This window comes from Lutra lutra, chromosome 1 (assembly GCF_902655055.1).
Source record: "Lutra lutra chromosome 1, mLutLut1.2, whole genome shotgun sequence".
NCBI lineage: Eukaryota > Metazoa > Chordata > Mammalia > Carnivora > Mustelidae > Lutra > Lutra lutra.
In genome coordinates this window covers 221,435,481-221,447,199 of record NC_062278.1, presented here as the reverse complement: position 1 = coordinate 221,447,199, position 11,719 = coordinate 221,435,481, and the positions used below count along the sequence as shown (strand labels likewise).

The following is an 11,719-nucleotide window of genomic DNA, read 5'->3' as shown; positions in this document are numbered from 1 at the left end:
GTGGGTAAAAGTGTGGTGGTTCCTCAAGAAATTAAACACGGAATGAAAATGTGACCCAAGTATCCCCGTCCTACCTAAATGGAAGCAGACACGTGTGCATGAATGCGAGGTGAGAAGCTGTTCAACGCCCGCGGACGTGGGGAACCGCTCCAGGCCCGCCGGCGCGGACGGACGAACAGAGTGCCGCGGGGACAGAGACCAAGGATTGTCACCCACAAAAGGGAACGAAGCAGGGTCACGTGACGCATTGCGAGGACATCCCAGAAGTACAGGACGCCGCGGAAACACCAGAGACGGCCGGCCGGGGTGAGAGTCCGTTTCCGTGAAGATACAGAGGAGTCTAATCTGTAGAAACAAAGTTGCTCTGCGGCGGCCACGAGGCATGGTTTCCTGGCCGTTCTGGCATCAAGTTTGTTTGAAAAAGGAAGATACAATTCCCAGACCATAAGCTCACGACTTTTTTCCTTTCCTTTTTTTTTTTTTTTTTTTTTTAAGATTTTATTTATCTGAGAGCGAGCGAGAGCAGGTCAGGGCGGGGAGTGGCCGAGGGGGCGGGACAGGGACGAGCAGGATCCGGAGGCCACCTGACCCTGAGATCGTGACCTGGGCCGAAATCAGGAGTCCGCAGCCCGGTGCCCCGCGCTTCCACCTTTCAGAGTCAAACGGGGTGTCCGGCGTCTGTCCCCGCTGTACCACGTCCCGACCTAACAAAGGCGACAGCGCCCTACAGTCCACGTTCGCAGGGACCGGCTGCAGACTGGACCTGCCGTGGCCTTCCTGGCAGGATACAACGCGCACACCCGTCTTCCAACGTGTCCATCCTGTGGCCCTGCCTGCCTGAGCCGCGGGATCCCTGGGGGAGTGGAAGGCGGGGCCTCGCGGGGTTACAGGTCAGGCCCCAACCCAGGAAGGCCTCGCCTCCCCGCGGTGACGTCACCGGCTCCGGGGTTGTGCTTGAATACCGAGGACAGGTGCTCGTCCCCTCGCCCCGGTGCCGACCACGGACGGTTCTGTTCTGTCGCATCCCGATAGGGCGCCGCACAAGGGAGGCTCCGCGGGGAAACGGAGTTAGACCCGGTGCAGGAGGAGGTCGCAGGCGAGTCAGCCGGCCGGGGGCGCACTGCGCGGGGAGCCAACCTCTGGGCAGGCAGGTGGGACGCCGGGGCACCGCAAGCCTCAATCTGGATCCGGGAGGCGGGGCCTCGTACTTCTGCCCAATTAGGGGCTACGGGGGCGGTGCCTGGACTACGAACTATCACAACGGGAAGAGCCGCAGGCTGTCCTATCACGGTGCGAGCTCGCGGAGTTCGGAGCAATGTCCAATCAGGGCCGCGGGGCGGTCGCTGTATTCCTATCCAGTCACTTTGCAGGATCTGGAGCAACGCCCAATCGGAGCGCGGGGGCATGTTTCCTGGTGAAAGGCCAATCCTCCGGAAACTGTCCAATCGGGCCTGGGGGGCGGGACCTCTGCGTGCGCCGCGGGCTGGTGCTCAGCCGCCCGGAGCCGGCCCAGGTGTGCGGTACGCGCAGCGCCCACTTGACCCGGCTGCAGTGCCGCGTGGAGGAGTCCTGGAGAGCACGGAGCGGAGCCCCGAGATGGTGAGTCGCGGACCCGGGCGACACGGCTGCATCCGGCCGCAAGTGGCGCCCAGGTCCTGGGGGTCCCTTCTGGAGTCTCCGCCCTCGGCCGCCCGGTGGGCTTCCGGTGTCCCGCGGGCCCCGACCCGAGTCTCTATCCTGGGTCAGGGGTGGGGTCCCGGCGTCCTGTTCCCTCTCCTCGTGAGAGGCCTGTGGTCCCTCCCGATAACCCGCGATGGGTCGTGTTGTGCTTTCCGGCGTCCTGTCGCATCCCCGCGAGTGGGCCCAGGGGTCACATCCCGAGTCTCTGCCTTGGGCCCGCGGGGTGGGGTACCGGCGTCCTGTGTGGGTCCCGGCGTCCCATCCAAGTGTCTGTCTGGCGTCGGAGTGGGGTTCCGACCTCCTGTCACATCCCGGCCTGCTGGGAATCTTGTGAGTGCCTGGTGGAGGGAGGCGGGGACCACTCCCCACGGGGCCGTAAAGCCTGGGAATCAGGGTCGCGGGACCCATGGTGGACCTGGGAGGTGAACTCAAATACGGGCTTGGCTGAGGTACTTGGTTGCAGAGAAGTTCCAGCGGAGACAAGGTCCGAGGTCACATATCCTCCAGAGTCTCCAGGGACCCACAGCCCTAGAGCTGTGCTTTTTTGTGTCCTGCGGCTGAGCAGGAAAGCCCAAGGTCAGGATCGGCCTCCACGCGGATGGAAGGCCTCGTGGCTCAGGGACCCAGGGTCTTTTTCAGCAGCTCTGTGCATGCTCCCAGTGCCCCCCTGCAGCCCGGGGCCTGTGGGGAGGACAGTAGCCTGGGTCAAGTGTGGGGGGAAAGGGACAGTGCTGGGCAGCTCGTCACACCGGTGTCCAGTGAAACAATCGAATTTAGGGAGGAAAGACTTGTATTGAGAAGAATGAGGGTGAAGGCTGGCGGGCGGGCACTGTGGCGCTGGGGGCAGGGGCTACCTCAGTGGGACCACTGCTGTGAGCATAAGACGGGCCAGGCCAGCGTCTCAAGAGCTGTGTAGGAGGGGGTTTCTTTTCTAGAGAGGAGTAAGGAAGCTCAGGCATGGCCAGGTGTGGTGAGGACCTGGGGCTCCCTGAGGCCAGCCTGTCCACGGGAGGGGCTGTCCGTGGCTCAGGCAGGCGGCAGGCCCACGTTCAGGGTCCGGAGGAAGGAGAGAAGCGAAGCAGCCCTGGAACAGTGAGCACTTTGTGACCACGGTCCGTGGGGACCAGCAGCTGAGGGAATCGTGGGCGCGGCCCAGAGTGGATTTGGGGGGTCTGTGGCCGGCCCTGGGGCGGATGAACAAGGGGGACTTCCCGTGAGTCCTGGCTTGGTGGAAGGGGGAAGGGGCCCTTTTTGCAGCCTGCCGTTTTCCACACCCCCACTGGGTGGGGGAGGGAGTGCCTTTCACCTCCAGGATGTTTGCCCAGGAGCTCCGGGCTCAGGGAGAGCCTGCCTGTCACTGAGCCCCGTGGCGGCACTGTCCCCGTCGAGCTCAGCGTGGACAGCTCGCTCTCAGGCAGCCTTACGTGCAGCAGATGGAAAAAACCTGAATGCTTTCTGCCTCCTTTCTTCCCCTTGAGCGGGGAGGGTGGTCAGTGGGTCACATCTTCCTTTTCCTGCGGACTCTCGTGTTATTCTGGGGCTTATCCAGGGAATGTCCCCTCGGGGGAAAAGTGTCTCAGTCCAGGAAGTGTCCCTGTTCATCAGGTTTGGGGGGAAGATGCAGGGGGTTCCCCACCTTCTTGCCAGGTGACGCCAGTGCTGGCGAGCCCTGCAAACTTTTGTGCCGTGTTTGCAGGGTAAGATTTTCACCATCTGGTGTGAGCAGCTCCCAGGGTGCTGCCCCCGGGACTGCTGTTCTACTGCTTTTCCTTCGCAGCTCTCGCTACGTTTCCCTCACCGAGTGTGGATGGCTTGATTTTGCCTCTGTTGAAATTGCACAAGGGAACGGGGCTGTTATGGTCATTACCATGGTGGCTGCCTTGTGGCTCCGCAGCCCTGGTCTGTGTCGCTCGCGTAGGTGTCTGCTGCGTGGGTCCCAGAGTTCACTCCGCCTTCCTAGGTCTTACACGGGCCTCGGGGTATCTCATGCGCGGTTCTTGATTGGTCACTGCTACTTCATTCTTATTTTTGTTTCCAAGTGCAAAATGCAATTCAGTGTTTCTACACTGGAGAGAAGAATTGTGGGTTGTAGATTATGGCTAACTTCAGTTTCCTAGGAAATGATGCGGGCCTGTATGCAGTTTAATCCTGTGTGATGTTGGCACCTCGAAATGCCAGAGGTATTTTTGTCCATCTAATGTGTGAGCCAGAGTCTCCCCCTTAGGGTGCATGTCTAGTTCTGAATTCCTGTAATTGAGGTTGAGCATGTGGGCTTCCAGCTTGTGTGGAAGAGTTTCCTGCCATGTTCCCACCTCTAGTGTGTGTATTGATTTATGGGTTCTTTACGTACTCTGGACACAAGTCCTTTGTCATTTTTAGGCAGTGCAGGCATTTTCTCCTGGAGGGTGGTTTTCCTTTTCACTCTATTCGGTGCTGCTGAATGGACTCCTCTGAATTTTAAGAGAATCGTGATTGTCAGTGCTTTCCGTTGTAAGTTATTCTTTTTCCCTTTATATTAGAAAACTTGGTAATAGCAAGTCCTAGAACATTTGTGTTTACCTCCTTCTGCAAGTGTTCTGCTTGTAAAATAATTAAATTGTTTTTTCTGCAAGTGAAGTTGGTATGAAAGACATTGATCATCCCCCATAGATAACCTTTGGCACCACCTCCTGTGGGAAAGTGTCCAGCATTTCCACCATTGGGCAGAGCCCACCAAGACTGGGCAGTGCCTGCTGGGGCAGAGGCCAGGAGTGGGCAGTGTCTGGGGGGACTGGGCGGAGCCTTCCTGGCGTGGGCGGTGCCTGCAGGGACTGGGCAGGACCTGCCAGGACTGGGCAGAGCCTGCTGGGTTAGAGCTTGCCAGGAAAGTGATGGTGGGGGGGCTAGGCGGAGCCTGATGGGAATGGGCGGTACTTATGGGGACTGGGAGGAGCCTGCCAGGGCTGGGCGGTGCCTGCGGGGGACTGGCCGGAGCTTGCTGGGTTGGAGCCTTAGGGCCCTCAGCAGGCAAACCTGTCTCAGTGGCTTCCTGCCCACTGGTCCCCCTCTCTGCACTTGCATACCTGGCGCATTCCGTTGTTACTCACATGCCTTGATGTGTTTTAGGGAAAGTCTCTTCCCCCTTGTTCCGTAGAAAACTTGGCTATTCATAGATATTTGCCTTCAATTTCAGTTTTGTTTTTTTTTTTTTTAAGATTTTATTTATTTATTTGACAGAGAGAAATCACAAGTAGGCAGAGAGGCAGGCAGAGAGAGAGGAGGAAGCAGGCTCCCTGCCGAGCAGAAAGCCCGATGTGGGGCTCGAACCCAGGACCTGGAATCATGACCTGAGCCGAAGGTAGCGGCTTAACCCACTGAGCCACCCAGGCGCCCCGAATTTCAGTTTTTTGACATAGTTTTTCATACGTTCAAAACCAAAGCCCGGCCTGGTTTCGGATTTCGTGGAACGTCATGAAAAGTCGGGTTGATGCACCGCGGACGGTTTTCTTCCAGAGAACACGCGCCGCTCTTCCATTTCTGCCTTTCCCTCTCGTGTCAAACAGGAGCATTTGAGAACGTTTCCTTTAGGATCCTTTCCTGTTTTTACCAGACACTGTATCTGGAAAGCCTCTCTGGTTCTCCTACAACTTTCCATTTTGACACAGAAAACTTCAGTTCTGACACTTCTGGTCATTGGCTATGCAGCTGTTTCCCCAGTCTGCAGCTCGAGCCTGGGGTCCTACAGTCCAACTCAATTCTGGCAGCATCAGACCCCAGAAGCTGGGGTTCAGTCCCCCTCCATGAGCCTGTTGCAGTTCCTAGAGCCTCAGGTCCCCCACAGCTGTCCCACTTGGCTACAGGTCAGAGGTTCCCATGACCCCCTCCTTGGATTAAGTTGCTGGAGCTGCTCACAGACTTTAGGGACCAAATACTTACCAGTTACCAGTTTATGAAGGAATACCATACGCGGTACAGATGAACAGCCAGAAGAAGAGGTACACATAAGGGAGGGTCCTAGGCACAGAAGCTTCTGTGCCCCATCCTGCTGGGATTTTAGAGGTGTCCTCACCCAGGCATAGTCCGTGATTAACTATGAGCCTAGACCCTCTCCTGAGACTGGAGGGATGTGGTGTGGGGCTGAAAATTCCCAGCTTGGGTCATGGCTTGATCTTTCTGGCGACCAGCCCCCATCCACGAGCCACCAGGCACCTCATAAGCATAAAAGATGCTCCTAGTTGCTCTAATGACTTCAAAATTTATAAGGATTTCAGGAGCTCTGCTAAGAACTGGGGGCAGAGACCAATATGTATATTTTCTCTTACCTCACAGACATTCTTGAGGACTTTAAAAATGTGTAATAAATTGAAAAATTGTCATTAAAATTAGTTACATTTATTCTAGGTTAGACTCTAAAATTTTTCATTATTTTTTAATTTTAATCACCTGGTACTCATCACAGTTGCCTCCTTAACCCCATCCCCCATCGCCCACCCACATCCCCTCTGGTAACTGTCAGTTTGTTCTCTTTGGTTGAAAGTCTGTTTCTTGGTTTGTCTCTCTCTTTTTTCCCTCTGTTTGTTTTTTTATCTTTTTTAAAAATTTATTTGACAGAGAGAGAGATCACAAGTAGGCAGAGAGGCAGGCGGAGTGGGGGGGGAAGCAGGCTCCCTGCCAAGCAGAGAGCCCAGTGATGTGGGGCTTGATCCCTGGACCCTGAGATCATGACCTGAGCCAAAGGCAGAGGTTTAACCCACGGAGCCACCCGGGCACCCCTCTGTTTGTTTTGTTTTGTTCTTAAATTCCACACGACTGAAGTCATATGGTATTTGCCTTCCTCTGACTTATTTCAGTTAGTGTAATATTTTCTAGTTCCATCCATATTGTTGCAAATGGCAAGGTTTCATTCTTTTTCATGGGTGAGTAATATTCCATTGTATAAATACGCCACATCTGGGGCACCTGGGTGGCTCAGTGGATTAAAGCCTCTGCCTTCGGCTCAGGTCATGATCCCAGAGTCCTGGGATCGAGCTCCGAATCGGGCTCTCTGCTCGGCAGGGAGTCTGCTTCCTCCTCTCTCTCTCTCTCTGCCTGCCTCTCTGCCTACTTGTGATCTCTATCTGTCAAATAAAATAAAATAAAATCTTAAAAAAAATACACCACATCTTCTTTATCCACTCATCAGTTGATGGACACTTGAACTTTTTCTGTATCTTGGCTATTGAAAATAATGCTGCAGTAGACATCGGAGTGCATATATCCCTTTGAACTAGTGTTTTTGTATTTTGGGGTAAATACCTAGTAGTGCAATTGCTGGGTCGTAGGGTAGCTCTATTTCTAACTTTTTGAGAACACTCCATGCTGTTTCTGGAGTAGCTGCACGAGCTTGCACTCCCAGCAACAGTGCACGAGGGTTCCCCTTCCTCCGCATCCTCGCCAACACCTGTTGTTTCCTGTGTGACTTTCGCCATTCTGACAGGTGATTTATATTCTGACAGGTGTTTTGATTTATATTTCCCTGATGATGAGGGATGGTAAGCCTCTTTCCATGTGTCTCTTGGCCATCTGTAGATCGTCTTTGCAGGAATTGTTTGTGTCTTCTATCCATTTTTCATTATTGAGAGACAGTGTGTGTGAGTGGCGGTGGGGAGAGGGAGAGAGAATCTTAAGCAGGCACCATGCCCAGCTTGAAGGGGATACGGGGCTCGATCTCAGTGACCCTGGGACCGTGATCTGAGCCAAAATCAGTAGTTGGAGGCTTAACCGACTGAGCCACCCAGCACCCTGCCCATTTTTTAGTTGGATTGTTTTTTGGATGTTGAGTTTTATAACTCCCTTATATAATTTGGATACTAACCTTTTATTGGATGTGTCATTTGCAAATATATTCTCCCATTCTGTAGGTTGCCATTAGTTTTGTTGGATTGTTTCCTTTGCTGTGCCAAAGCTTTTATTGGGATGCGGTGCCAATAGTTTAGTTTTGCTATTATTCCCCTGTCTCCAGAGACATCCCTAGAAGAAAGTTGCTGGGGCTGATGTCAGAAATTCTTGCCTGTCCTCTTCTCTAGGATTTTTATGGTTTCACGTCTCACATTTAGGTCTTCAAGCAAGTTTTGAATTTATGTTTGTGTGTGGTGTGAGAAGGTGGCCCAGTTTCTTTCTTACGCATGTGGCTGTCCAGTTTTCCCAACACCATTTGTTCAGGAGACCATCATTTCCCCACTGGGTGTTCTTTCCTGCTTTGTTGAAGATGAATTCACCATCTAATTGTGGTTTCACTTCTGGACTTTCCGTTGTGTTCTTTGATTTATTTGTCTGTGTGTGTACCACACTGTTTTGATTACTTCAGTCTTGTAACACAACGTCAAGTCCAGAATTGTGAGACCTCTAGCTTTGCCTCTTTTTAAACATTGCTTTGGCTATTTGGGGTCCTTTGTGGTTCTGCTGAAATTTTAGGGTCGTGTTTCTAGCTCTGTGAAAAATGCCCTTGGTGTTTTTTTTTTTAATTTTTTTATTTTATTTTATTTATTTATTTGACAGACAGAGATCACAAGCAGGCAGAGAGGCAGGCAGAGAGAGAGGAGGAAGCAGGCTCCCTGCTGAGCAGAGAGCCCGATGCGGGGCTCGATCCCAGGACCTGGGATCATGACCTGAGCCGAAGGCAGCGGCCTAACCCACTGAGCCACCCAGGCGCCCCTGCCCTTGGTATTTTGATAGGGATCGCATTAAGTGTGTATATTGCTCTGGGCAGGATAGATGCTGTAACAATATTTGGTCTTCCAGTGCATAGCAGGGAATGTCTTTTCATTTCTTTGCATTATTTTCGATGTCTTTCCTCTGTGTTTTACAGTTTTCAGAGTGCAGGTCTTTCTACCTCTTTGGTTAGGGTTCGTATAAATCTTACTATTTTGTTGCAAGTGTGAATGGGATCGTTTTCTTAATTTCTCTTCTGCTGTTCGTTTTTGCTGTATGGGAATGCAGCAGATTTCTTTACATTGGTTTTGTCTCCTGCCACCTCACTGAAATTGCTTATCAGTTCTAGCAGGTTTTTGGGGGAGTCTTTTAGGTTTATTGTGTAGAAGATCACGCCTTCTGCAGACAGTGAAAGGTTTACTTCTTCCTTAATGATGGATGCCTCATATTTCATTCTGTTGTCTGATTGCTGTGGCTAGGACAGCTGGTACTATGTTGAATAAAAGTGAGAGTGGACATTCTTGTCATGTTCCTGATCTTTGAGAAAAAGCTCTTACTTCTTCCCCATTGAGAATGATATTATCTGTGGGTTGTTTTTTTTTTAAATTTTTTTTTCTTTTAAGATTTTATTTATTTATTCATTTGAAAGGGTGTGTGAGAGTGTGAGCAGGGGCAGAGGGAGAGGGAGAAGCAAACTCCCTGCTGAGCAGGGAGCGGGATGGGTGGGGGCTTGGTCCCAGGACCCTGAGATCACGATCTGAGTCATAGGCAGATCCCTGCTGACTGAGCCACCCAGCCACCCCTGTGGGTTTTTCATATATGGCCTTTCTTATGTTGAGGTATCTTCTCTCTAAACCCACTTTGTTGAGGATTTTTATCATGAATGGTTGTTGTGCTTTGGTAAATGCTTTTTCTGTCTCTGTTGAGATGACCATACGGTTCTTGTCCTTTCTCTTATTAATGTGATACATCATCTTGATTGATTTGTGAGTATTGAACTACCCTTATAGCCCTGGAATAAATCCTACTTGATCGTGGTGAATGATTTTTTAAAAAGATTTTATTTACTTATTTGACAGAGAGAGACACAGAGAGTGGGGAACACAAGCAGGGGGAGCAGCAGAGGGAGAAGCAGGCTTCCCGCCGAGCAGGGAGCCCAGTGTGGGCCTCAATCCCAGGACTGTGGGATCGTGACCTGAGCTGGAGGCAGTACTGAATGACAGAACCACCCAGGCGCCCGTGGTGAATGATTTTTTTTAAATGTTTTGTTAGATTCTGTTTGCTGGTATTTTGTTGAAAATTTCTGCATCTGTGTTCATCAGAGATACTGGCCTATAGTTCTCCTTTTTTGTGGTGTCCTTATTTGATTTTAATGTCAGGTTAATGCTGGCCTCATAGGGTGAAGTTTTCCTTCCTCTTCTATTTTTTGGAATAGTTTGAGAAGAGTAGGTATTACTTCTTCTTTAAATGTTGGGTAGAATTTGCCTGTGAAGCCATCTGGTCCTGGGCTTTTGTTTGTTGGGAGATTTTTTTTTTTTTTAAAGATTTTATTTATTTATTTGACAGAGATCACAAGTAGGCAGAGAGGCAGGCAGAGAGAGAGGAGGAAGCAGGCTCCCCGCTGAGCAGAGAGCCCGATGCGGGGCTCGATCCCAGGACTCTGAGATCATGACCCGAGCCGAAGGCAGAGGCTTAACCCACTGAGCCACCCAGGCGCCCCTGTTGGGAGATTTTTTATTACTGATGCAATTTCTTTGCTGGTTATGGGTCTGTTCAAGTTTTCTATTCCTGTTTCAGTTTTGGTTGTTTATATGTTTCTAGGAATTTATCCATTTCTTCTAGGTTGTCCAATTTGTTGGCATGTAATTTTTCACAATATTCTCTTATAATTGTATTTTTGTGGCGTTTGTCATTTCTCCTCTCTCATTTGTGATTTTATTTATTTGGGTCCTTCCTCTTTTTTTTTTTCCCCCATGGGTTTGGCTACAGGTCTATCAATTTTATTGATTTTTTTCAAAGAACTAGCTCCTGGTTTCATTAATGTGTTCTATTGTTTTTTAAGCTTATATGTCAGTAATTTCTGCTCTAATTTTCCCCACTGCTCTAATCTTTATTATTTCTTCCTTCTGCTGGTTTTAGGTTTTGCTTGTTGTTCTTTTTCCAGCTCCTTTATTTGTAAAGTTAGATTGTTTTTCTCTGAGGCCTTTCTTGCTTCTTGAGGTAGGCCTGTATTGTATAGACATCCCTCTTAGAATCACTTTTGCTCTGTTCCAGAAGTTCTGAAACATTGTGTTTTTATTTTCATTTGTTTCCATGTGCTTTATTTCTTCTTTTATTTCCTGTTTAACCCATTCATTGTTTACTGTCGAGTTATGTAACCTCCATATATTTGTGGTATTTCCAGGTTTCTTCTTGTAGCGGACTAATAGACTGTGGTCAGAAAGGATGCGTGATCTATCAGTCTTCTTGAATTTGTTTGTTGAATTTGTTGAATTTGACGCTTGTTTTGGGCGCTAATATGTAATCCGTTCTGGAGAATGTTATGTGTGTACTTAGGAATAATGTGTGGGGCCACCTGGGTGGCTTAGTTAGTTAAGCGACAGCTTTCGGCTCACGTCATGATCCTGGAGTCCCGGGATCAAGTTCCGCATCAGGCTCCCTGCTCAGCGGGGAGTCTGCTTCTCTCTCTGACCCTCCCCCTTCTCATGCTCTCTCTCTCTCATGCTCTTTCTTTCAAATAAATAAATAAAATATTTTTCTTTCTTTTTTATTAAGAAACAAGGGCACTTGGGGGGCTCAGTTGTTAAGCCTCAGCCTTCAGTTCAGGTCATGATTCCAGTGTCCTGGGTTCAAGCCCCGCATTGGGCTCCCTGCTCCACGGGGAGTCTGCTTCTCCCTCTCCCACTCACCCTGCTTCTGTTCCCTCTCTCACTGTGTCCCTCTCTGTCAAATAAATAAATAAAACCTTTTAAAAATAAAAAAAAAATAAAGAATTATGTATATTCTGCTGTTAAGGATGGAATGTTCTTTTTTTTTCTTCCCAAAAGATGTGTTGCTTAATTTCCATGTATTTGTGAATGCTTCTGTTTTCCTCACATTATTATTTTTTAAAGATTTTATTTATTTATTTGACACAGAGAGAGAGAGAGAGAGAGCACAAGCAGGGGGAACCTCAGAGGGAGAGGGAGAAGCAGGCTTCCCACTGAGCAGGGAGCCTGATGCAGGACCCTGGGATCGTGACCTGTGCTGAAGGCAGACACTGGACCGACTGAGCCACCCAGGCATCCCACAAAGGAATTTTTAATAGATACATATTTATTGCCATTTTATTACTTGTTTTGTAGTTGTTTCTGAAGACTCTTTTCTGATC

The 11,719-nt window shown here is 50.0% G+C and overlaps 1 protein-coding gene across 1 annotated transcript in view; it reads left to right on the top strand.

Moving 5' to 3' along the window:
• The first annotated feature begins 1,063 nt into the window (after positions 1-1,063).
• Positions 1,064-11,719, top strand: part of LOC125087091 (zinc finger protein 57-like) — a 34,175-nt gene continuing 23,519 nt past the window's right edge. The window contains exon 1 of the mRNA XM_047707013.1: positions 1,064-1,599. Within this exon, the coding sequence (XP_047562969.1) occupies positions 1,405-1,599 (195 nt within the window). The 5' untranslated portion in view covers positions 1,064-1,404. The remainder of the gene's footprint in view (positions 1,600-11,719) is intronic.